The 27,991-nt window shown below is 40.7% G+C and overlaps 1 protein-coding gene across 4 annotated transcripts in view; it reads left to right on the forward strand.

Annotated features, from left to right (window-relative positions):
- Positions 1-27,991, forward strand: part of LOC137437191 (fibronectin) — a 152,347-nt gene that overhangs the window by 52,741 nt on the left and 71,615 nt on the right. For all 4 annotated transcript variants that reach the window (XM_078766023.1, XM_078766022.1, XM_078766025.1 and 1 more), the window contains exons 10-22: positions 1,409-1,537; positions 15,338-15,484; positions 16,546-16,667; positions 16,895-17,063; positions 17,329-17,469; positions 18,214-18,342; positions 18,478-18,567; positions 19,330-19,527; positions 20,059-20,349; positions 20,845-21,117; positions 21,348-21,436; positions 22,015-22,183; positions 24,915-25,001. In XM_078766023.1, the coding sequence (XP_078622149.1) occupies positions 1,409-1,537; positions 15,338-15,484; positions 16,546-16,667; positions 16,895-17,063; positions 17,329-17,469; positions 18,214-18,342; positions 18,478-18,567; positions 19,330-19,527; positions 20,059-20,349; positions 20,845-21,117; positions 21,348-21,436; positions 22,015-22,183; positions 24,915-25,001 (2,034 nt within the window). The remainder of the gene's footprint in view (positions 1-1,408; positions 1,538-15,337; positions 15,485-16,545; positions 16,668-16,894; positions 17,064-17,328; positions 17,470-18,213; positions 18,343-18,477; positions 18,568-19,329; positions 19,528-20,058; positions 20,350-20,844; positions 21,118-21,347; positions 21,437-22,014; positions 22,184-24,914; positions 25,002-27,991) is intronic.

Below are 27,991 nucleotides of genomic sequence, written 5' to 3' on the forward strand. Positions count from 1 at the left end.
TCGGTAAATATTATCCCATCGTGTTTGGAAAAACTGGAAAATTGGGAAAAAAATTTTGAAAAACAAAATAGCCTATTTTACTCCAAGGGGTCCCAGGATTACCCACCCAAAATTTCGTTGCGGTCGGTTCAGCCGTTTTTGCGGTACCTGGGAACTGACGGACAGACAGATGGACAGGCAGACGGACAGACATTTGGTGAATTATAGTAAGATGGCGTGCATCATAAAAGTTCATCTTGTGATCGAAATATCCGTTAAAGCCATTTCAAATGTTCTACTTTTACAAGCTAAATAACAGTTTAAATTTGTATTCATTTTTCCACCTCAATACCACTCCAGATTGGAAAGCATATTTATTAAACGGCAACAAGCCATGGAAATTTTTTTTTTTCATAAAGTCATAAATACTGTGACTTTCAAATGCTTTCTTATTCATGTGCATGATATTCATCTTGGCACATCTACTATGCTAATCAAAGTCAGTTGCATAAACCTTTGCTAATATTTTACTTATTGATCTCACCTTGGTTGCTCTTAGTGCATGGCACCCTTATTAACCTCCATTTAAAAGTACACTTTTCATACAGATCAACAGTGTCAGAAAGAAAGCTGGAATAGCAAATAAATCGCTCATTAAAAAGAAGCAAATAAAATGTCCTTGCAAAAGAAAAAAACATGAAAAATACTGTTTATAAAGGTGATTATATTATTGAAAGCCTCCTGTGATGAGGGCCTTATAAGGCGGACCGACTGTAGTCCTTATAAGGCGGACCGACTGTAGTCATTAAAAGGCAGACCGACTGTAGTCCTTACAAGGTGGACCGATTATAGTTCTTATAAGGTGGACCAACTGTAGTCCTTATAAGGCAGACCGACTGTAGTCCTTATAAGGCAGACCGACTGTAGTCCTTATAAAGACCAGTATTCCATTCAAAAGGAAACAAAGTTAGTTGGGAACAGGAGTAAAGCAAGTTTGCTTGTGTCACTAAGTTTTTCTTTTTAATATGGAGTTCGCTGAAGCTTATGCAAAAGCTGCATTGCGTAGGTGGAAAGGCAATAACCAACAATAAAGTATAAAGGCACAGGTGGACAAACAGGTTTGCTTTCTGGACATGTTGAAATGTGAATGCCAGAGGACACTGTGCAATTTCCTGTGATATCGCATAAATTCAACTTCCATGCATGGATAACTTCAAAAACAGAAAGCCTTTTACTCAATAATGAAGCTTCACGGACGGTTTTTGCAGCTGCCAGAAAAGGACACATTTTCTTCATCTGACCGTTCAATGGTTATTTGGTTCTTAAACTCGAATACCAATACATGATGCTTCATAACCTAATTTTACAAAGAAAATCTCATAACCTCCATCACTATCAGTGTGCTTGATTCCAATGTTGTGTTTTACAGATCAATGTGTCGTTGAGGGGAACTACTACAATGTCAGTGCTACGTTTCACAAGCAACATGTAAAGGGCTACATGATGAACTGCACATGCTACGGACAGGGCCGTGGAAGATGGGCCTGTGATCCGATTGGTAAGAGCCATGGATGGGAGATTAACCTATAATGAGACTCTTAGAACTCTTGTTAATGAGCCTCTTATAGAAGCATTAGGCATTCCACATATTATCCTCGCCTTGATCTTCAACTCACCTTCTCACAGGTTTTGTGATCATGTGTTTATTACACTAGGGCATGCCCGTACTATATATATATCTAAAATTATATCCCCCCCCTCTATTTACATGAAATGGTTTGGTCCAAAGCGAACGGCTTGCGAGTGGTGACAATCCCCCCCCTCTATTTACATGAAATGGTTTGGTCCAAAGCGAACGGCTTCCGGAGTTTGGTAAAGAAATCGCCATCGCGTGCACAAACGCGCAGGAAAGCGAATGAATCGCAAATTCGTTTTTATTAGTTTTATTATTAGTTTTAAAACATAGTTTAACGCCAACATAGTTTGCAAACGTGAAATAAATGAATACGCTCTCAAATGTGCCATCCGAGGCAGAGTGTGCCCGCCACGTTCGGCACACGCGATCGTTCGCTGCTCTCTGATTGGTTGAATCGTTTTTTGGACATAGCTCGGTAAGTAATTGTCCGATTAATATGAAACCTTGAAAAGGCACATCCTCGGGTCCCCAGCAATATACCTGGCAAGTTAAAAGTATATCGGACCCGTGGTTGTCGAGAAACAGCGGTCACAGACAAACGTACAGACGTACAGACAGACAGACAGAGATTACTGGAATTATAGATAGATAAGCAGAGTTCCCCCCTCACTCACCTCCAGCCTTCACCCATGACCTTAATTCCCTCCCCTTGTTGTACTCCTATCTCCTCCCAACTTAATTTGCCTGATCTTCAAACTCTTCTAATATTCTACTTGGTTCTTTTTCTCCACTCTCCCACCATCCTATCTTCGTCATACCATTGCCATGATTATTTAATTATATTCATGAAGATTTTCTTTTCCTCATGCCAGCATTTTAAAACTAGAATGGTATACAGTAGAGAGCAAACCTCCGCTAGGCTGAACAGTTTGTTTTGTATCCCACTGATAGGCCGGATCTGCATCCGGGCCTGAACCAAAATCGAATTGGCTTGTTCTTATCACCTACCCAACTCATACACCAAGTTATGTCATAATCCGTCCACAACCTTTTGAAATATATTGCTATATATCGTTTTTGGCCCCATCTCTCAACAATCTCTCAACTCGTCTTCACGCTGTTGAAACCAAAGCGTTCAGAATCATTGGAATCTCTTGTGATGAAGCTACCTCCGAGGGCCTTTCACTCACTCACCGCAGGCAGGTTGGTGGTCTTTCCGTCTTCTACCGACTCCTCTCCGGCCTTGCCCCCCCAGCTCTCTCTAGGCTCTGTCCCCCAAATATTCCTGCAGGTCGCACAAGATCTGCCTGCAACCCTCTTATGGTTAAACTGCCAAAATCAAGACTCTCTGCTCACCTTCACTCCTTCATTCCTCTTTTCTCCCGCCTCTGGAACAAACTCCCTCACTCTCTTCAATCCCACTCCTCCCTCCAGGTCTTTAAAACAGCTGTTCACCACCATCTCTTATCTTCCCCCATCCAAAACCTTGATCTTTTCTACCCCCGCTAATTTCACCCCAAATCCTCTTTTTTGAAATACCAACTTCTTTCCTGGAAGTCCTTGGTGTCCTTGTGTTTATACTTCTCCCCCCCCCCCCTTCCCACGCCGCCTCCCCCCAAGCCCTCTCCCTCCCACACATTCCCGATGTCCCTGCTCACAAATGTTGTGTTTATGTGCTTCCCCTTCTCTCCCCATCTTGTCTACCGCTCCCCTTTTTATATACTTTGTTTGTTTGTCTCTTTGATTTGTTTGTGTGATAAATGTTAGCTCTTTCACGAGCCTCGATTATGTACACAAAAAAATAAAAATAATAATAATAATAATGAAGAATCACTTAATTATATATTTAAATCCTTGTATCCAGATCAGGATCTTCACCAAAATCGAATCGATTCGTCCTTGTCACATACCAAACCTGTCTACCAATTTGCACTAAATAGGACAAAAATCACACGAAATTATAACATATATGCATATTATGCATTTTGTTGATGCAGATACCTTATATGAGACATAAACAAACAACTAGAGGACATATTGCCAAACTAACTTCAAACAAGGCTTGTGGAGATGGCTGAAATCCAAAATATTTTTTTACTTTTACAAACTTTTGGGAAGGAACGCAATCCCCACTTTTACAAACCTTGGGGAAGTGCAAGCCAAGCAGAAGGTAAAGTTTTAATTCTCAAAGACAGGCTTTTGAAACGATGACCAAACTCCTTGTGGTTTTGTTGCACATTCTTTTAACTTTTTATGCAAGTTTGTTTATTTTAGACACGTTTTAATTTGTGTCCAAGCCTGACGACATTGATGGAAATGCTTGTGATCCATCAATTCACATTCGACAGTATTTTATTCCTTCAAATGTAGTTGTCCATGTGTGTAAGCACACAGAGAGCTACTGTTGGGAAGAAATGACTGCGGCAAGGCAGGGATGCGTGCGGAGAGCATTGCCGGCTCCCTCGTACAGCCAAAGGCTGGGCCTCCTGTGCTTGGCATTGTTAGCAAAGATGAATAGATAGCTGCTGTGTGATTTTCAAGCATATGTGCTTGCATTTTTTGAAAGCAAACCGTAAATCTGCAAAAACTTAACACTGAGAATTTAATTCTTCATTTTGCCAACGAATATATTGGAAATACTTCTACCACGTTTTGCAATGGTTTAAATTTTATACTTACTAATAGTTTTCTTAGTTTTGAGCTGGTGCCATGGCATACTTATTAGGGCTTTGTCTGCAAGTTTTCCATTTCACGGTGTGTGTGTGTGTGTGTGTGTGTGTGTGTGTGTGTGTGTGTGTGTGTGTTTGTGTGTGTGTGCGTGTCTGTGTGTGTGTGTGTGCGTGTGTGTACGTGTCTGTGTCTGTGTGTGCGTGTGCGTGTGTCTGTGTCTGTGTCTGTGTGTGTGTGTGTTTCATTCCGACACACAACTCTCCCGTTAATCCCGATTCCTGGCCTCTGCTCACCCATAAGTGGAGATGTGCAGTTGGCTATCAACCTTATGATGTCATTCCTTCCGCAGTAAAAGTGTAGTTCATGCTTGGATGCCAACACAGAGGAGACGCGAGCCTTCCATCATCAATGACGAAAAGATAGATGATCATAGGTTTTAAGTAATGTACAATTCATGGAGCAGCTGCCTACTTTGTTAGACATACTCTGGCATTTGAGAGGGTTAAACTCGAATAAGATTTAAACTGGTAAAACTTTGCTTTCACTATTAAAAACAAATCTTTGCTTTCTGTGCAAATCTTTGCTTTGCAATGGTTTGCCCCCCCCCCCCCCCCATACCCTCCTCTCCTTCTCCTCATTTCCTGTACGCACATGAGCCATTTGTATTGCCATCTGTCAGAATGCAATCCATACCCTGAATACATTCTGACAATACCGCCCTCCAGTACAGCTGTGGCCCAGCATTATCAGTGCCAGCCGCGCTGTGGTTTGCGGGTTCAATATATTAAACCAAGTATTTGTGACTGAGTGAGAATCTTATTTTGAGTTAACATGTGGGTATCGAAACAAATCCATATGTACAGTAAGGCGCTGACTTCCGTCATGGATGTGTTCATAAAAACCATGACGTTATACAAAAACGACATTATTCGGATTCAATTTTGCTATGTATATACTATGCCTTCAGAAAGTATTCACACCCCTTGACTTTTTTCACATTTTGTTGTTATTTTTAAAATTATTTGTAAAAATTTCCAAAAAATAAAAAATTCCACTTTGACATTATGGGGCATTATGTGTAGATCAGTGACAAAAACATCTCAACTTATTCCATTTTAAATTCAGGCTTTAACACAACAAAATGTGAAAAAGTCAAGGGGTTGAATATTTGTCATGTTTCTGTATTTCATTTTTTATTATTTTTAAAAAGTCTCTAAAAAAAATCCACTTTGACATTATGTGGTAGAATTTTTTAGATCAGTGACAAAAAGAAGCTCAATGTAATTCATTTTAAATTCAGGCTTTAACACAACAAAATGTGAAAAGTCAAGGGGTTGAATACTTGTGTAAATTACATATTTCTGTATTTCATTTTTTATTATTTTGTAAAAGTTTCTAAAAAAAATCCACTTTGACATTATGTGGTGCACTTTTTTAGATCAGTGACTAAAAAAAATCTCAATGTAATTCATTGTAAATTCAGGCTTTAACACAACAAAATGTGAAAAAGTCAAGGGGTTGAATACTTTCTGAAGGCACTGTATTGTTATAATGGGGATGCATTGGGATGCATTGCCAAGGAAAATATTTCGGTCACCCTAACTTAACAGTAGCACATAGTACATAACATATTAGAGATTTAAACTTGAACAAATCAATACAGAGCACAATTGAAATAATGTATTACACAAACAGACAATTTAATGGTGCGTGAGTTGAGAGTGGAGGGACTACAGGGAGGAGGAGAAAGTCGAGGTTTGACTCTCCCGTAGATAATCCATGGGGCCCAGGGGGGAAATTAGACAAAATACCGAGCAGCCAGGCTGACGGGAATGACGTTAGAAATGGAAGGGATTTGAGGAATACTTATTAAAATTGACGTTGGGAATTGGTTTATTTAATTGGCAGACTGTTGGAGTCGATGCATTCATGACTCCTTCCTCTCCGCAAGGTGCACCACAGTACACTGTCCTTAAAATTTTTGAACGACGTTATATCAGACTAGCGTACCTGAAATGGACTGTTACCCCATAATGCGTTTACGATGTTCTATCGAAACACAAATAGACTCGACGTAAATCGGCGACTTACTGTACAGACAAGTACACAAGTTACCATTTACGAATACAGTCACCGGCCAAAACATGATCGAATCACTCGCGGAGAATGTTGCAGCAACTCTGACCTGAACGTTGGCAGCAACAATACGCTTGATCCAGAAACTGTGGTTGCCACAACAGATGTACATTTGACATGATGTCATGCTCAAACGACTTCTGTACCACAAAAATGTGATGGAAGAAAGTATTAAGTCATCCTGAAATATAATCATGAACTGGATACATTGCCAGGTGGGAAGTGTGAAATTGATTCACCACAATCCCGAAACACTCTCTGTACGTCACGCACATTTGTTATCGGATGACACCTTTCAAACTATGCAGGCCTCATAATTATACTTGTGGCAGCCAGAATGGTTTACAATTACATGATGCATTTGGGATTCAGTGATTCATGTAGGATCTCCTTTTTTTTAACAGGAATCTAAGGCTCAAAGAGGAATTTATACGTACATCAAATGTAGGATGAGGACATTATAAGACATCGGTGTACTTGCATATTAGCCTGGTGTTGGCTTAGCGTTTAGGGTGCCGGCTTGGGATCCTAGGATCCTGGGTTTGAATCCCGGTCATCGCTGAATTAACGCCAGGTGGGTTGACAACCTGTCATCCTTCCGTGGTCGGCAAATTGAGTACCAGTTCACTGGTAATTCCCTGTGTGTCGCCAGAGGCGACTAACAGGGTTGGCGGCAGGAAGAGCATCCGGCTGTAAAACACTGCTCCAAAAAGGGGACCACGGTGCCCGAAAAAGGCCAACCCCTGCTCTGCGGGGGGGGAAATGGCCCCTAAAGGTGGTTCTTCTCGTGTACTTGCATATCAAGTACGAGGACCTAAGGAGACAGTCAACAAAACAACACAGCACAGCACATGGCATTTGAATCAGCTAGAATGAAACAGGAATCTCGGGCATTGACTTTGTATACAAAACAAGCTGCAACCTCAGCATCATGAGATGAGTGCTCAATAGGAAATGCCAAGCATGCCACCAAAATGGACTCTTTGGAAGCAAAGTGAAATAGCATTTGTAAGACCACACGACTTTCGTTCACTGGTCTAGAGTCTTGTGGAATCATTAATTTTCCTCTTCTCGATATTACCATGAGTTGTATTCATTGTCGGTGGCCTTCCGTAATGCATTGGTTGTTGTTGTTGTTGTGTTGCCCAAGTCGGTTCTGGTTGAACAGACCAGCAACACAGAGATGTCCAATCACAGGAGCAACTCAGAGATCCCTCACATCCAAGATGTTGTGCTCTTGCCTCCGTGAAGCCGGGACGGCACAGTCTTCCTTGATATGTTTCATTGTGGTGGAACTGGTTGCAGGTGTTGTCAGTGATGTCGTCGAGTCTATGTTTGTAGTGTACAAATTGTGGGTGGTGTCCACAGCGAAGGTGTGACAGTTGAACACGATCAGACCTGGGAAGTAGTTTATCAGTGTCATCGTTAGGTGGGGGTTTTGTGCCCAAGATACTGTTTGGGCCCAGGTTGTTTATTGCGAATATGGTGATGTGGATGTGTTTTTGTAGTTTCCGTTGTTTGGTAGGGGATGTTACGAAGGATGTCACTGTAGTGTCTTTGTGGTGTAGTTTTAATGTGTCTAGGGGCCTATGGGTGGTTGCACATGTAGTGGCGTGAGTGATTTGGGTTGGCATTTGCTGTTGCAAGGAACTGTGCATCTCTCATGTCCAAGTGGTCTAGTCCCTGACTTTTAGCATTTTTACTTCTGTGTAGGTGCTCGATGGGTGTTGTTAATGTTCAACCTGTTGTTACGGATTCGTCACTTCCGTTGTGGTGGTTTGCATCCACTGTAAATATTTCCGATTCCATGTATTATTATTGTTGTCATTTAAAGGGAATAGATATTTCTAGTTTCAAAAGTTAAAAGTTAATGTTAAAAGAAACAGGAAACCGGATCGGGAACCGGACGAAAAACCAGAAGAAGACGAGGAGAAAGGAGGCGGAGCGAGTGAAGTCGGAGAAGAAGCGAGTCATTTCTTCGTCCTGAGCGAACGTTGTCGAGCAAGAGTCACGAGTGAACTTTGGGTTTCCTGGAAAGGGATTCCTGCGATAGGGTTGTTATCGCTGTGACTGATCAACCTGCGTGTCAGGTTTGGCGTTGGATTCTGAGGAATCATCGTTGTGTCATTACGTCTCAAGTACGAGCCGTCGGCCATTTGGACTCACGCGCTTTGCTCATCGCAAAAGGTCTTTGCTTCGCGTCAGCCGTTTTCACCATTCAGATGTCTATCTGGGATGTGTGTGTGCAACGCGAATTTTGAAGACAAACCTGAGGTTTGCCGATTTGGAGCGGTAAAACATTCATACCCGAGGGTGTGAATTTCCCAGTCACCTTGAGTGCGCCTTTTCGCAGCTGTTGGCCACGTGACCCTTTTCTGCCGCTTTGGCCGCGTACGCCTTTGTGCAGTTTTGGCGGCGTGACTGGGCCTGTCATCTGAACGGGATTCGGGTTTGGATTCGACATCTTTCTGACGATCGCTGGAGGGGATCAACTTGAGCTCGAAGACGGGAATATAGTGACATTGGGGAATGTTCTTTTTTCACTCACTTGGAGCACAGTGAGTTACCTGGTATTAGCTGATGGTACCATCATAAGATATATGTTGATTGTACTTTTGATTGCTAGCATTGTTGTACTGTTATTCTTGTGTGATTTTAATACAATATTTGTTTGTTAGTAACAATTGGTGTGGTTTCACCATTGATTTTTGACACAGAATAACACATTTTTCTGCCGTGACTCCTCTCGGGGCTCGGAGGTATACCGCGACCAGGGGGTCGGGGAGGAGCACGTAACACTGTGATGATGCGAAGAGCTGTTTTGTCTGGTCTGCAGGGTGTTGGGATGTGTGTTTGATAGGCTGGAGACCCAAGATGAGATAGTTGATGATTGATCAAATGCACTGTATGTTAGTGATGTTGTTTCTTTATGGTGTCCGAGTTGCATGAGCTACACAAATCATTCCTTTTGTGTTTCCGTACTGTAGAAATAGTGTTGTTCGCTACTGCATCTCTTTTTATGTGGTGGCCAGAGGCATTATGTTTTCGGGTTGTCCGTACGAACATGTTTATGTTTTTGGCTAAACCTCGTTTTTCTCAGCAACCACATGTCCGATTGAAACGAAACTTTGAGGAGAGGATCGACACCCATGGAGAATGTTTTTTTTGTCATGATAATTGTGATGTAATAAGTCACATGGTATGGCAGTCATCTTGGATTAAACCCAAATAATTTTTAAATTATTTCTCGGAAACAGCTGATTGGAAAAATTTGAAACTTGGCACATTGTCAAATATGGGGAACAAAAGCATGATAATGATGACATCATCAGTGAAGTGATATACCAGCCATAGATGTTTTAATTGAATGTCTTATCCTAAAAATCTGAAATTGCATGCACATGATCTATGACCCATTTGTATTGAAATATTAAATTTATGACATCATAGGTCACATGGTTAGGCAGCTATATTGGATTTACCCGAAAACCTTAAAAAAACATCTTCTCCCAAACCACCAAATCGATTGACTCAAAACTTTACATGTGTCATCGACTAGGCATTTCGATTAAAAGTTGATCACAAAAATTGTCATTGGTCACATGGTGTGGCAGCCATGTTGGATTGAAATAAAATATTAAATAATTATATCTCACAAACCGCTTACTCTATCGATGCTAAACTTTACAAATGCCATCTAACACCATTGTTGCATGTAATTTGAAAATTATGACATCGTACGTAGGTCACGTGCTTTGGCAGCCATCTTGGATAGAAAAACTAACCTTTTTCTGATCAGCACGAAACTTCACAAATGTGATTCGGTACCCATACGTATGCAGAGTTTACATTTTTGATGTCATATGTCACGCGGTTTGGCAGCCATATAAGCTTGAAAGCTGATATTAAAAAAAAATCCCTTCTCCGAAACCGCTTCACCGATCGATATGAAACCTATCATGTCTGGTAAAAATGTGATACTTAAAAACAGCTGAAGGTATTTAAATCAAACTTGTTTATTTTTAGGACAGTGATCGATGGCATTTACTTGTTACTGGCAGCGGCTACGCGGAGGCATATTGGCGACACAGTCGCATTGCTCTAGGTTTTTAATGCAATGTCGAGGCTTGTGGAGGAGCTAGAACATAGAACCTATCAGGATGTAACAGAACAAAACGAACAGCAGAAAGAGGGGGGGGGGGGGGCGGGGAACACACCAACAATTATCATGAGGGACAAAAATAGAGAGCAACATTTAGAAATAAGGGATGTGGAGAAGAATAAGGGTTATGGGAGGATACAGAGGGTGGATAAAATGGATACAGCACAAATTATTAGGAAGGAAAAACTGCAAACTTGGAAAGAGGTGGCCTTGTGGAGGATTAACAGTGGTAGAAAAGGTAAAGGTTTTGAATGGAGGATGATCTGAGATGGTGGTGAACAGCTGTCTTGAAGCCCTAGACGCCTAGAGGGAAGAATGCGATTTGTATCCACACATATCTCCTTAATCACATAATGAACTCGATAAATCCATCATTACCTCTGCCACCAAAGGTGGATGGAGGTTATGTTTTCACCCCTGTCTGTCTGTCCGTTTGTGAACACAATATCTCAAAAAGTTGTGGACGAAATTTGGCAGAGATGTAGAGTATGTGACAAGGACGAAATGATTAGATTTTGGTAAAAATCCGGATTCGGATTCGGCTACTATAATTTTTCAAGTGATTCTTCACCATTGGGCGATTGGGCCAAAAACGATACATAGCAGGATATCTCAAAAAGTTACGGACGGATTTGGACGAAACTTGTTGGACAGGCTGAAAATTTGCATGCTGGTTTAACTCAAAGCCAATATCCCAGGAAAAGATAATATCCACAAACTGTTGGAAAATGTCCATAAACGAAAATATCTATAAATGAAAATATCCGCGAATAAAAGACGGTCGGTGCAGCCTCGCTCTGCTCACGGTGGGTCACGTGCTCCCAGACAATGGAGCTTATGCTCAAACTAGTTGCTAGGTGTTAACAAGTGCCTCTTCCGCCTCTTGACTTATAACCTTTGCTGTATTTACACGAAATAATAGCTGTAAACTTCTAAATAAAGAGTTCATTCTTATCACTAATTCTAGACTTACTTTAGTTATATAGCTGTTTACAGAATATACGCACAATCCACTTCATCAAATATATAAAGCTCTCTCAGAATCCACATCATAAAATAAGTAAAGCTGATTGTGTTGTGTTTTCACCCCTGTTTGTGTGTCTGTTTGTTTGTTAATTGCAAAAATCTAATTTTTTCAATTATATTGATTTGTTGAGTTTGTTATTCTGTTTGTCTGTTTGTATGTCAGTCTCCTATAGGTCACAATTTCAAACCGATCTTCACAAAACTTCACCAAATGGTGGAGTTGGTCATAAGGAAGAAGCCTATTGCTTTTGAGGACAAAAGGTCAACATAGGCCAAAGGTCAACAACTTCGGTAAAATATCTAAATTCCTCAATTTCCATCCAATTAACTTGGAATTTGAAGAGGATTTGCATATCAGGTCACTGAAATGAACCATCAATTGTTTTTGAGGTCTAACGGTCAAAGTGTCAACCTAGGCCACATTTCTAAAATCGTTAATTTTCATCCGATTGACTTGAGATTTGAATAATATTTGCATATTTGGTCATTGAATTCAACCATCAATTATTTTAAGGTCAAATTTGTTTTAGGGATTTCGCAAGTATCATGCTCTGCATAACATCCTGTTTGTTTGTTTGTGAGCAGGCTATCTCAAAAAGTTATGGATAGATTTGGATGAAACTTGGTGGACAGATCGGACATGTGACGAGGACTAAGTGAATCGATTTTGATGAAGTTCTGGATCCATATAGAAGAATTTTTAAAATTATTTTGTAATTTTTCACCATTGAGAGATTGGGTCAAAAGTGATGAAAAAAAGAAAACAATAAACATATGTCACCCACAGGGTGAACCGTATCTTGCCAAAATGTGAAAATTCCGTTTTTTCGTCATGACGTCATCAAATGACGTCATAGCGTCAAACTGTTTACAGATCTGGGAAGCACTCATCAAGGGCATTCATATGAGGTATTACTCGATATGGTACCTACGATTTCAAAATTTGACCTTGGGGTCAATAATTTTCGACCTCCAGCGCTAACCATGAAGGTCAAGGCCGATCGCCACCAAAAACTAATCAGCTGAGCGCCGGACCATATACTAGATTCCCATGAAGTTTGGAGACGATCCGATCAAAGTTACTCAAAAAATAAGGGTTTCGTTGACCTCCATGATTGACCGCAAAGTGACCTTGACCTTTGACCTTGACCTTCAAAATTTTGTGTGCTGAAGGGTATCTCTATAGGACTCTGATATGCGAAGTTACAGGAGTTTCCAATAATAACTGTGGTCTACAGAGTGATCTAAACGTGAAAAAAAAATGATTAACCACAAACAAAAAAACAAACATATGAACATATGTCACCCACAGGGTGAACCGTATCTTGCCATTTGACCTTGACCTTAATAATTTCGTATGGTGAATAGTATGTCTTCATGACCAACGCACATGAAATATTGAAAGATTTTGATGAGAACTGAGGAAATAATTTTTTCATGAAAATTCCGTTTTTTCGTCATGACGTCATCAAATGACGTCATAGCGTCAAACTGTTTACAGATCTGGGAAGCACTCATCAAGGGCATTCATATGAGGTATTACTCGATATGGTACCTACGATTTCAAAATTTGACCTTGGGGTCAATAATTTTCGACCTCCAGCGCTAACCATGAAGGTCAAGGCCGATCGCCACCAAAAACTAATCAGCTGAGCGCCGGACCATATACTAGATTCCCATGAAGTTTGGAGACGATCCGATCAAAGTTACTCAAAAAATTAGTGTTTCGTCGACCTCCATGATTGACCACAAAGTGACCTTGACCTTTGACCTTGACCTTCAAAATTTTGTGTGCTGAAGGGTATCTCTATAGGACTCTGATATGCGAAGTTACAGGAGTTTCCAATAATAACTGTGGTCTACAGAGTGATCTAAACGTGAAAAAAAATGATTAACCACAAACAAATGAATGACCTTCAAAATGACCTTGAAGGTCAAGGCCGATCGACACCAAAAACTAATCAGCTGAGCGCCATACCACACCCTATATACCCACCAAGTTTGGAGATCATAAGATCAAAGTTACTCAAAAAATAAGGGTTTCGTTGACCTCCATGATTGACCGCAAAGTGACCTTGACCTTTGACCTTGACCTTCAAAATTTTGTGTGCTGAAGGGTATCTCTATAGGACTCTGATATGCGAAGTTACAGGAGTTTCCAATAATAACTGTGGTCTACAGAGTGATCTAAACGTGAAAAAAAAATGATTAACCACAAACAAAAAAACAAACAAAAAAACAAACAAACAAACAAACAAACATACAAGCTGACTGATACATCTTGCAAAAACTTCGTTTTGGCAAGATAACAAGCTGACTAATACATCTTGCAAAAACTTCGTTTTGGCAAGATAAAAAGCATAATACTGTATTTCAAAACGTTATGGATGGATTATGACAAAAGGTGGATGAGTTGAATGGGTGATAATAACAAGCCGATTAGGTCTTGGTTAAGATCCGGATGTAGATCCAGGTTATCAGTGGTAAACATAACGTAAACTGTTTAGCCTGATGAAGGTCTATTTATTATGTATGCACGTAGGATACACCCAAGTACGTACTTGCAGTCTCCAAGCATGTCCACTGAGTATAATGTATAGTTCTTTGTACAAACGTAAACTCTTCAGCTCCACTCATCTGAATGACAAAGCACCTCCATGAGCCTTGTAAACTGTACAAGAAAACTGAAATTAACTTTTGATGCAAGCCATAAGGATAATCACGACCAGTTGTAATAATTGCTACAGCATTGGAAATTTTAAAGAAAAACAAACAGCAAACTTGAAGCAAATCTGAGAAATAATACTACAAAGGAACTTCACCTGGAAGATGTTCAATATTCGGTGACAACACTGTAAAGCAATCTTGGAAGGAAATAAGTTTAGAAAAACAAAATATCTGATTTACATTCCACAAGGAATGTAAATGGAAAATGTGAAATCCACAGTCTTCAAGGTAAATCCAAAACAATGACAGGTTAAACTTTAAACTTTTGGACACCTCGCTATACCTTCAAACTCTCACCGAAGAAGATTCAAACCTATTTTTGTTTGGAGGTAAATCATTTATACTCCTCGACTAAAGAAAAATAAAACAATACTGTACTTTAAAATTATTTTTGGACAAAAAGAAAATATTTCTCTGTTCATGGTCTATATGAGATGGTGGTGTTATCAATGTGATGGAAGTTTTTTTGAGTTTTTGATGGCTCTGCTGGAGGCCATACACATATTACATGTACAAAAATGGTGGATTTGTTGATGTGTTGGAAAGATCTCCCTTCATCCTCGTCCCACTATTACCCATATGTGATCTCTTCCTCAACCCCACAACCCACTAGTGCCTCCTCCCAACCTCCTTTCTATCTCCTTCCTCCTCTTCCAACATTCCTCTTCCCTTCTCATCGCTTTCCTCTACTCACCTCTTCCCTTTTTCATCTCAATTCTAATTTCCTTAATTATCCTCTTCCATCATCAATTCCATCATCATCAATTCAAATCCCCTTTAATAATCAGTTAATGGCAATTACTTGACTGAGCCGATATGATTCGGGTTGATTTTTGTTATTGTTTTTTATTTGTGAAAGGGTGACACTGTAGTAATGTTAAGTTAATGAAAATAGGTCAGGTTCATGGTAATGGGGAAAAGTATATGGAGGGGTGTAGGTGGGAGGGCTGGATAGTGTATTAAGCTTTTATAATGATTATTTGCTGTCCCTTGATTTCCAGATCAGTGTGAAGACCTTGAAACGAATCATTTTTACCAGATTGGAGATGAATGGAATCGAGTGTTCAAAGGCCAATTTTTTATGTGCACCTGCTATGGAAAAGGGACAGGCGAGTGGAGCTGCAAGAAAGGAGAAGAAATGAGTAATGGTGAGATTTCTTCTCCTTGCAGAAAGCCTTTTGTTTCGTCGTGGTGATTCGTTCACTTTGCTTCCATTAGTTTTGTGGTGGTGGTTCTTCCATTAGTTTTGTGGTGGTGGTTCTTCCATCAGCAAATTAGAATTTGTCACTGCTTCTGATTTAAGTGAGTCCACATCATCGCTTTAACTACATGGTATTCATAGAAGAGGTTCTATTTTTGAAGAGGTTTTTTCTGAAAAAAGATTGGCCTAATGCTTAGAGTGGCAGGCTTCGGATCCTAAGGTCCTGAGTTCGAATCCCATTCAGCTGTTGAATTAATACCAGGTGGGGTTGACTCAGCCTGTCATCCTTCCGAGGTCGGCGAAATGAGTACCAGGTACTGCTGGTTCCTCACCTACGGAGGTTGGTGGCAGGATTTGCACTCTGGCCGCCGTAAAAACACCTCATTGTTGAATTATGACGTCATAATTAAGGCACCAATTAGGTCAACGTTATCAACACTTATTTCCCATGAGGAGTTCTTCACAATGAGCCACGTTTCAATTTTATTTTTTCACTGGTTTATGTAAGACAATTTTGTCAGACTTCCACTAATTGATTGATTTTCAATTCAATTGATTCACTGATCAATTCAATTGATTGATCACTAATTGATTCAATAATCGGGAGATTCAATCAGACGCGGACGTAGCTTCAGGACGGTCGATCTTTAATTCTCGACAAGCTTTCGGCCAACAAAGGTCTTCTTCTTCGTCGTTCCCAAGTTCAGCGGAAGTGAAGCGCAGCTTACAGTTATCGTTCACGTTACAGTTACATAAATTTGCATTTATGTTTATTTAAATTATACAATGGACTACAAAATGTAAATGTTTCATGATATTTGTTATATTATATCACCTTTATCTATCAATATTGTTGAAATGAAGATCAAATAGCTGTATGTTGAAATATGTTGAAAAAGTCAAAACTTTACATGGGGTGTACTTACTTTTTCACGTGACTGTATATATACACACACACATCTGTTTTGTTCTTAAATTGTCTAATTTTGAGCATATTCCCACTTACAGGCCGGAACAATCCTGTTGATGTTTCTGTGGTGCACACAAACAAGCACCATACATCACAACCCCTGGAATGGACTGTGCGTAGGCCAAGCAGAGTTCATTTTTACCTCCTGAAGTGGCGCCCAGTGAGTTTTGCATGTTACACAAGGCACGGAAAATAAAAGTTCTTTTATCGTCAGGTTATATTGTTATCAAAACGAACCAATCTCTGCGATATACTCCTCCTTAGATTATTATACAAAGACAACGACCCCTCAGGGGAAGTGTCACATGAGCCATCATTTCATCTTCACTGTTGTATGTGTTTCTTCCTTTCTGCAAATTGACAAACCGTGTTTGTCTGTGAGAGCAGAAAGACTCGAGGGACAAGTGGAGAGAGGCACAGATTCCCTCTCGCTTTACATCTTATATGATCACAGGCCTCAGTCCTGGAGTTTCCTACCAGGGGCAGCTGGTGACTCAGTTTCGTGGTGGTGGTTCTTCCATCAGCAAATTTGAATTTGCGACTGCCTCTGATTTAAGTGAGTCAAAATCATAGTTTTAACAACCTGAAGCAGCTGCGATTGTAACATGTATGTTGATGATAAAGTTTTGCTCTTAAATTACAGAACCTTGACCTCTGTAAATAAATAAATAAAACTTTTTTTTTTTGGAAAAAAAAAGATCTGAGAGGTAGATCACCCAAAAACGGCCAATATGTACAACGATATTCATTGCTTTGCAAAACTACAGGTCTTTCTCCTGAAACATCAACAATCCACACTCTCTCACTCCTTTCCCACTCAGTGCAACCGGACGTTGGTGTACTTGTGACTGAAATCCACTCTAACAGCTTCACACTCTCATGGCCTTCATCCCCAGTGACCATCTCGGGTTACCGTGTGCAGTACGAGCTCACAGAAGGTGGACAAACTCCACTGATACTTGGTAAAAGTTGCACAAGTAGCAGTCATCTGTGCTCAATGATCGATATTGTGTTTGCACATACCAATGTATAAGAAAAATGCAAAGATATCATACAAATCTGCTACGATCTATGATGAGATTATGAGATTGATTCGATTTTCACCAGGTCTCAGGATAAATTGTTGGAAGGGGCAGTGACCATCCTGGTGTACAATCTCACACCAACCAATTAGAATAGAGCCTGGTGTTGGCTTAGCGGTTAGGGTGCCGGCTTGGGATCCTAATATCCTGGTGCTCGAATCCCGGTCGATCGTTGAATTAACGCCAGGGGGGTTGACTCAGCCTGTCATCCTTCCGAGGTCGGCAAATTGAGTACCAGCTCACTGGTAATTGGGACACTGCATCAGCGGCACAAATGCGCTTCCAGAGAAATGATGCAACCTGCAGCCGAAGGCTGCATACGAAATAACAACAACTTGCTTTAGAATGATTTTGTACTTGAGAAGACCATGTTGGAATTAAAGGGTTCCACTGCATATTTGAAGACTCCAGAGTATCTTCCATTGTATGGAGAATGTTTTGCCTTCTTTTGGTTGTGATTTGAAGGTATGAACGTGGCCTCGTGATTGGATAAAGAAGAATTATTTTCAGGATAGGATTATGAAAAATACATCTCATCATTCCACCAAGAACTACATGGCATGGGTACTCAGATGTTGAACTTTTATCAAATGAAATTTAAAATTTTCCCGGTTGTGCTTTTAGAACTCGATGGTTCAGCAACATCAGCTGTCCTCCGCAGCTTACTACCGGGCCGCAATTACTTTGTGGCTGTTTTTGAGATCGATACCCATAGTAGGGAAAAGCTGATCATTGCCACATCCTCTAACACTGGTACGTCTGTACTTTACAGATATTCTCTTTGGGATTAGTAGGAGTAATTGTAGATTTTTTAAATTGAATTAAATCATCTTGATTTCTGTTGTTCCTGATTTCTTCACTTTGATTGTTTTTCTTTTTCCTGGATAGCACCTGCACCTCCACTGAATTACGACTTAAACAGCATCACAGACAGAGAAGTGTCCATCAGCTGGAGACAACCACCTTATCCTATCACAGGTTTGTCAAGAGTTCTTACTTTAGTGTGAAACTAACAGTGAGTCTTGCCAAAATCATCTGCTCACTTAACTCCCATCATTTTGTTTTATCTGGTTATTCTATGGTAAGGACTATGTGGACTGTCTGACTGATAGATTGAGATTCTAAGCTTCTGGAACCTGAGCCAGTCTCAGAAGAATGACCATGTTGCTATCAGATTGCTGTTTTAAAGCGAGCTGACACAATCATTGTCTTCAGAGAGGCCTGCCTGGTCGGGTCTTCAATTATTGCATGACTGTCATATCATTCCACACATTATAGTTGATTTCTACCCCTGTTAATTCACCCCAGATCCACTTTTCTGAAATACCGACTTCTTTCCTGGAAGTTCTAGCTGTGTCCGTGTGGTTTTTTTTTTACCTCTCCCACCCCCAACCCCCTTCCCATGCCTCCTCCCCCAAGCCCTCTACCTCCCACAGATCTCCTGATGTCCCTGCTCTCAAATGTTGTACTTGTGTGCTTCCTCCTCTCTCCCCATCTTGTCTCCCACTCCCTTTATTGTATGTTTTATGTGCCTGTGCATGTTTTCATGTTCAATGTGTTAGCTCTTACACGAGCCTCGATCTTGTATCCAAAAAAAAAAAAAATGTACTCCGGGAAAAAGTGTATGGACACTAAAATAGTACATTTGAAGCAGGCAACATAATCCATATCTAATACAATGAGAACCCACAAAAATATACATTAATCAAGGTTGATTTGGGAAACTGTCTCATCCATCAGGTTATCGTGTACAGTATCAACCAAGTGCTGGAGGAAAGACTCCCTTCAACCTCAATCTTGGTCCTCACATCACATCTACGATCCTGACCGACCTACTGCCCAACACTAGATACAATGTCAGCATTTACTCTGTGCTTGATCTGACTGAAAGTGCCCCTCTCTTCCTGCAATTTTCCACGCATGGCCAGCCAGCCTCTGGTGTGTATTTGCTCATAGAATGTTAATCATTTGAGTTCAACATTCCTTTCTTTCTTACATTTTGTTATTTTTTTTGTAATGAGAACTCATTACAATGGTCATGCATGATTATCAGTTTAGAAATATTATAACCAGATAAGCCTGGTGTTGGCTTAGCAGTTAGGGTGCTGGCTTGGGATCCTAGGATCCTGGGTTCGAAACCCAGTCGATCGCTGAATTAACGCCAGGGGGGTTGACTCAGCCTGTCATCCTTCGGAGGTCGGCAAATTGAGTACCAGTTCACTGGTAATTCCCGGTGTGTCGCAAGGGGCGATTAATAGGGTTGGTGGCAGGAAGGGCATCCGGCCATAAAACATTGCTTCAAAAAAAGGGGACCAAGGTGCCCAAAAAAGGCAAACCCCTGCTATGTGGGGAAAAATGGCCTCTAAAAGTGATTCAAATATTATAACAAGCTTGGTGTAGAACAATGATGAAAATCATAAAGTGAGACAGTGATGACCTCTTCACTTTGCATTCCTTGATCCACAACAGATGGAGGTTCGAGTATGCAGCATTTCCCTTCACCCCAAAATGTCAAATTTGAACATGTTACAGACACGCAGGCTGCTTTTGCCTGGTCACCCACTTCAAAAACAAGTAACCTCATTGGTTACCAGGTCAACTACGGGGAAAAAGGGCACTCGAAGGTTAATGACCTTCCGATGACCGTCGTTCCCTATGCAGAAATTACTGCTCTGCAACCTGGCACTGCTTATGACGTAGAGGTGACGGCAATTTATGAGAATGGTCATAGTCATCCTGCTGCAGGAGAACTGCGCACAAGTAAGCTTCAAACACTCACATGAGTAAGCACCATGAAAGCTCACACGGGTAGCCTCACAAAAAACAAATGCACGTAAACACCACAAAGACTCGCTTGAGCAACACCACAAATACTTACACAAGCAAGTACGTACCAAATACTCACAGAAGTTAGCACTGCGAATGTTCACTTGGCTAAATACTCTCACCGGTACACACGGAACACTTGCGCATGGTGATCTTAGGCTTGTGTGCGGCTGCTCAGCCATGGAAACCCATTTCCTGAAGCTCCCGACAAACAGTTATTGAACACCCATATTTTTGCACAAGTCAGAAGCAACTGATAAATATACAATATTTCAATGATACTTGTATTTCATAATTACCACAACTTTATTTTCCATCACCTTGCATAAATGTTCTTGAAAAATATGTCTGCGATTGACTGTGTTGAAGGGTTTGGCGGCAGGATTGCTTCTTTGCTTTTATCAACTTCCTCGATTTCTTCCCGACTAGAAATTGATGGGCCACGGCACGTACAGGCATTGGAGGTCAGTGAGACCGAAGTGACCCTCGGCTGGCAGCCACCTCTTGCTCCCATCACCGGCTACATAATCCGGTGTGAACGCACTGATGGGAATCAGCCAAGGGAGGAGGTAGTTGGAAGCACAGACACAGAGTTTACGATGCGTGACCTGGAACCCGGAACAGAATACGTGTTCACCATTTACGCAACTCATAATAAGGAGAAAAGCTCTGGGTCAAGCACAATTGTGTCGACGCCGATAGGTATGTTACCATTTGGTGTGACTCAGCGATGAAGCGCGTGTGATGCACAATAATGAAAGAGAGTCTCCATAGACCAGGGGTTAAACTCAGATTAACATTTTCTAATTGACCCACTTCCGGGAGTCTCTATAGCCTTTATGAACATTATGGAATGCTCACAATATCTAACTGACTTTTCATTCGTGTGCCAATACTAATGCTTAAATAAATTTGTCTTTTCTTTTTTGAAGAGGACACGCAGGCTTCCGACTTTTTGATTGAAACATTAGAATCCAGCATCATTGTTTCTTGGAACAGCTTACCACAGAAGATGGTCACGGTAAGGTCCTAGATCAATACATTCCACTGCCCTCTTCTTTTAATTTCATTTATTTATTATTTACAGGAGTGAGGCTCATGGAAGAGAAAGGTTTAACTGACAGTGGAACAAATATCAAAGAAATGAACGAGCAGGAAAGAGGAGAGGAAGAAGGGGAGGAAATTGAATAGCGCAAGTAAAAACTGAAACTAACAAGTAAAACGGTTAATGGAGGTATGTTACCATACAAAGGGAGTAATAAAGATTGTGGATCGTAATTTGGAATGACATGAGACAAGAGACGTGAGGAATCAGAGTTGAGTTCTGTAGTCTGCCTGGATTTTGGACATCAAACCAGGAGGGGTTTACTGGAAGAACACATGCTTCCTGGAGGTGGTTGGGGAGGGTCGGAGAACTAAGCGAGTAGAGGGAGCAATATTGAAGAATAGACAACCACCGTGTTTGCTTGTTTGCCTACAAAGTTTGGTAGCAGTATAGCGGAGGTTTTCTTTCAGACAGCTTAATTATAAACGGTAATGAAAGTTCTCCAGGAAAATACAGTATTCTGATTGATTAATTTATTTATGCTTTCTCCTTAGGTATCAGTGAAGCCCCTCATTGGTGGAGAGGATTCCCGTGAGTTCACATCAGACATTGGTAGCCTGGTAGTAACAGATCTCAAGCCAGGTGTTGATTATTCTGTGATCATCACTGCCTTCATCAATGGGAGACAGCAAGGACCTCCCATTGAACGAATCGTTTCCACAGGTACCTACCTGCATTGCTTTACACTCTACAGTCTACATGTCCAATTGTCCGAGATTGATGCAATATGCATTAAACCTAAAATACTAAGACTACGTCGAAAATATTTATTCTTTGCGTCTTGCTTTCAAATGTGTGTTTCAAATTTGTTATCTTGAGGTGAAATTGGCAAAAATGAGTTTAACACCTGCTTTTAGAGACCAGGTCACGGGATCCAAATCAAAGCGATATCCAAGCATATAAGTTCTGAGATACGTTTGAGGCAATGTACAGGCTAACATATCCGTCACAAACTTTAAAAAGCTCTTGTTTGCTTGCCTACAGCTGAACAAAAGCTTAATTCTGTCAGACAGTCTTTATCTTTAATGTATCAACACCAAAGGGCCGAGTTAAAAGGTAAGACTGGATGTAGCATGCATCTACTATAACCACTCAGGTTGATTTTGAATCAGATGTTGAACATCCAACATTCAAGCTTGTACACCACAATGAAAAAACAACTTATCTTGTTCAACAGACTGGTAAAAAAATTAAGTCTTCAACTTAGTAGAATTTCATCACAACTTTATGAAAGGTTGCAGATGTTAATCTACACTACATGACCAAAAGTATGTGGACACCCCTTCTAATTTGTAGATTCGGCTATTTCAGCAACACCCATTACTGACAGGTATATATAATCAAGCACACAGCCATGCAATCTCCATAGACAAATATTGGCAGTAGAATGGGCCGTACTGAAGAGCTCAGTGACTTTCAACGTGGCACAGTCATAGGACACCATCTTTCCAATAAGTCAGTTCGTCAAATTTCTGCCCTGCTCGAGCTGCCCCGGTCAACTGTAAGTGCTGTTATTGTGAAGTGGAAACGTCTAGGAGTAACAACAGCTCAGCAGCAAAGTGGTAGGCCACACAAGCTCACAGAGCGGGACCGCCACGTGCTGAAGCTCCTAGCCCATAAAAATCGTTTGTCCTCGGTTGCAACACTCACTGCCGAATTCCAAACTGCCTCTGGAAGCAATGTCAGCACAACAACTGTTTGTTGGGAGCTTCAGGAAATGGGTTTCCATGGCTGAGCAGCCGCACACAAGCCAAAGATCACCATGTGCAATGCCAAGCGTTGGCTGGAGTGGTGTAAAGCTCGCCGCCATTGGACTCTGGAGCAGTGGAAACACGTTCTCTGGAGTGATTAATCACGCTTCACCATCTGGCAGTCCGACGGACGAAACTGGGTTTGGCATTGCACATGGCTTTCCGCTTCCAGAGGCTTTCCGAATGCATAATGCCAACTGTAAAGTTTGGTGGAGGAAGAATAATGGTCTGGGGCTGTTTTTCATGGTCCGGGCTAAGCCCCTTAGTTCCAGTGAAGGGAAATGTCAATGCTACAGCCTACAATTACATTCTAGAGATCTAGACGATTGTGTGCTTCCAACTTTGTGGCAACAGGTTGGGGAAGGCCCTTTCCTGTTTCAGCATGACAATGCCCCCGTGCACAAAGCGAGGTCCATACAGAAATGGTTTGTCGAGATCAGTGTGGAAGAACTTGACTGCCCTGCACAGAGTCCTGACCTCAACTCCATTGAACACCTTTGGGATGAATTGGAACGTCGACTGCGAGCCAGGCCTGATCGCCCAACATCAAGGTCCAACCTCACTAATGCTTTTGTGGCTGAATGGAAGCAAATCCCCACAGCAACGTTCCAACAACCAGTGGAAAGCCTTCCCAGAAGAGTGGAGGCTGTTATAGCAGCAAAGGGGGGGGGAGGGGGAGGGACCAACTCCATATTAATGCCCATTATCTTGGAATGATATGTTCGATGTTTGGGTGTCCACATACTTTTGGTCATGTGTTGTAGATTAAGCGAATGGTAATAATGGGATTAGTTTGTAGTAAGTAAGTCAACTGATAGATTAATAGCTCAGTCAACTGATAATGGGGTGTTGATAAAATACAGGCATGATGGACCGAATGGCTTTCTCTGGAATCTAATATCACAGCAGGAGCAGTCCACGACGTTGGAATTCATTGAGAATATAATTCCCAGGCCTGACTTAATTATGAACGAAAACAACACTATTATTAACAACTAAGTTGAACATTTTATTTTTACCAGTCTGTTGAACAAATTGTTTTTTTTTCAGTGATTTTACCAACTGTCAAAATATCTTCAATTCATTTTGTCAATTAATTGAACTTGGTTCTTCTGGTGTATTTTTGTAATGGCATGCTTTTCCATTCATCCATCCATCAATCCATCAATCCATAGCGCTACTAGGCCGTACGAGCACGATGGATGACTTTATTTTGTAACGCCAATCTAGTCTATTTTCTGTGGTTCTAATGGCATTTATTGAACTTGGCCCTGTCCATTCATTCATATTTCCCATCCAAGGCTTTATTGGTCCACCTCTGCCTCTTTTCCCTGGTACTCTTCCATGAATTATATTATAAGGTAACGGTAGATTTTTCTGTGGTGAGTTCCATGGCCGAACCATTTTCTTTTCCTTTCTTTTTTTTCTTTTCTTTTAAGTGGTGAATTTTTCTTTTCTGAATAATTTAATGCCCCTGACTTAGAATAAGTATCAAGGCTAGCATTTCTGTCTCAATTGTTTCCTCTCTCCCTCACAATCGCATCGAAATATTGCAGTACTTAATGAAACACTTCTTTGAGCAGATAAGTGTGCTGAAACACATGTGGTAATGTGACCTTTCATGGGTATTTCCTGAACCACAGCTCTTCCACCTCCAATGGAACTGACAGCTAGGCCAATTGAAAACCCGGGAGAGCTACGTGTATCCTGGAAAACCACAAAGTTGCAAGGTGTGAGCGGGGCTGTATTTGAGTCAATGCCTTTAATTTAGACATTTTGATCTTTCTGAGCAATAAATGCACACATGATATTGAGAAGTTGGTGCTAACTGGTGCTTATTTTAGTCGGATATTGGTCTGTCCTCTGCCACAAATACACAGCTGTGCAAAAATCTTCGACGCATTCAGGAGTTACAATATAATGATCTTATGGGCATCAAATATTTACTCAAAGCTTCCGCTAGTGTTTTCTACTGTTATAACAATGTTGACTATTATTAATACAATTTAGTTTGGGTGAGAACAAACCAAACTTGAGATTTAGCAATCTTTGATTCACATTGATCAGTGTCTTCAAAAACTTGTGATAACAACAACTCAAAGTAAACTATACATGAGTATCCAATATGAAGTGTTGTGGTAGCTAATCCATCATATTTTCCAATCAAATCTAATTGATGACTCAATGTCAGGTGGTCCTCATCATTAACATCATGTGTTCCTCTCGACACATCCATATAGCAAAAAAATCCACTTTTTGTACGACAGAAGTGTAAGGACACTCTCTATCTCCGCGTTATAGAACCTGATCAACACATGACGGCCGACACCAAAACTTTTCAACCTTCTAAGAAAGAACAAGCCTTGCTGAGCCTTTTTCACATCGTGATAGGTGTTTATCTCCCACTTGAGGTCATTCGAAATATGTATGCCTAAAAATTTTAAACAGGTGACAATCTCAACTTCAGCATCATGAATAACCAAGGGTTGAATGGGAGTTTTGTTTTTCCAGAAGTCAACAATAATTTCCTTTGTCTTTTATTAAATATCTAAAATTCCAGTAGAGGATCACCATATAATTGTGCTTCTGCATAAAGAAGGAAAAAACATTGAGTGACATAGTTTCCATCACTGGATTTTCAAGCTGTGGTATCTGAAGCACAATCACAAAGCACAGAGAAACATCACGTGTAATTAACAAACTCAGGACTGAAAGGCCCAAAAAGTGTGAGAGAGGTCTTCAATTGGACCACTCCAAAAAGGAGTAGGTCCCCACCTTCACTTGAACCATGAAACACTGCTCTCTTTCTTTACTGGAAACACCTTTTTATTAATCAGAAGGTAAAAAAGAAAATGAACTACATATGGTCAACCAAACAAATACATTCTAACCCTGAAGGGCCAGAACGCATGGTCATTCTATTGGACCACTCCACAATAGGTGTAGGATCCACCTTCACCTGACCAAGAAGGCCACCACATTCTCCCATTAGGTATCTTATCTCTCTCATTTGCTTTGACAGGGAGAGGGGGGTGGGAGGAGGCACCTTGTTTTTATCTGTTGCAGATCCATAAGCACGTTCATTTTTTTTTATTTATCATCTTTTGCTGCCCATGCAGACCGCTAATTTGTGCTGGAATTAGTGAATACATTTTCTTTTAGAGGCTAAAATATGCACAATAACAAGGAAATTGGACTATGGAACAAAGGTCAAAGGGGCCTTGGACAGACAAAAAGTTTACTTTATTTGGATCTCATTGAAGATAGTATGTGAGATGACAAGAAACCTGAAACTTATAAAGAGCCTTGCGTGAAGCCAACAATTAAGCATGGAGGATGTTCCCCCCGCTCTAGCAGGGAAAATGGCCTTAAAATGCCTGTTGTGTGTGTTGTTGATGTTCATTTCAAGATTGAAGGTGTTTATCCTCAAATGGTGTTGGGAAATTGCTGAAATGAATGAATGAATATGAATGAATGATCGTTTTAAGGCCATTTTTCCCCGCTAGAGCGGGGGTTAGACTTGCGGGGCCCATGACGATCATGGTTCCCTGAAATTTGATGCTGAAAATTGATGGTATATTGCCTATCCCCGATGGTGCAAACTTATTGGTCCAAACTTCATCTTGCAACAAGATAATGATCCAAAACACTCAGATGGAATAATTTAAACTTATTTGCAAAAGAAACAGGAAGTTTGAGTCCTTCAACGCATGACATCTCAAAGCTCCGATCTTAATAGAATTGAAGCTGTATGGGACTATTTGGACAAAGAAAAGGTAAAAAGGAATCCCAGCAACTTTCGATGATCTTTGGAAGGTCTTGGAAGAAATGCAGAACACCATTCAATCAGACTTTATAACGAAGTTATTTGAAAGTGTCCCCATAATAGTTTTGAAGGAAGATTGTGGAAATACTCGCTTTTTTGTTTTAAATATCAATGTATATTGTGTATAAATTTGATTATTTGAATAAGATATTCTTTTTCATAATGGTGTATTTGTATTTAACACAAAGTTTTAATTTCCTTCTTCATCAGAACACAAAGTTCACTTGTTAAATAGCTTTGAATGTGGGTTTGGATGAGATTGGAAAAGATCAACTGGACAGAAAAAGTAACAAATTATGAAGTGTTGAGGAGAGTGAACGAACAAATAAATTTGTTGAACGTGATTAGGAAAAGGTATAGAAACTTGGCCGGGAACATCCTTTGAGGGAACAGATTAGTAAGAGACATTATGGATGGCAGATTTGAAAAGAAGAAGAGGATGGAGGATATCATCAATGCTGGATAACTTGAAAATTTAAGGAAGTTTTTGTAAAATGAAAAGACTGGGACAGGACAGAGACACATGGAGAAGACGATGCTCGAAGGACCCGCCTTTGGGCAGAGCACGGATGGTGATTGTTGTGTAATCAAACTCAGACCTCTGACAATAATTGAGGCTTTATTGAACTATTTCTCATAGCAATCCTACAACACAAGAATACAGTTTATTAGTTCCATATAAAGGCAATCAAAGCATACATCTCTTTCTCGTTCCTTGCAAGCAAGCCTTTACGTACCTGTTAAATATCGGTAGTCTACAGCACAGGGATACAGCGTGCCACCCCTAGCGCACCGAATAGACACAGTCTATATAAGCCTCCTCAAGGTCATCCCTTCACGCGGATAGTCTCGCCACTCAGCTCGAGACAATCAACATATTTCATCACAATGATT

Source organism: Myxine glutinosa, chromosome 12 (assembly GCF_964187855.1).
Source record: "Myxine glutinosa chromosome 12, kmMyxGlut1.1, whole genome shotgun sequence".
In the NCBI taxonomy this organism is placed as follows: Eukaryota; Metazoa; Chordata; class Myxini; order Myxiniformes; family Myxinidae; genus Myxine; species Myxine glutinosa.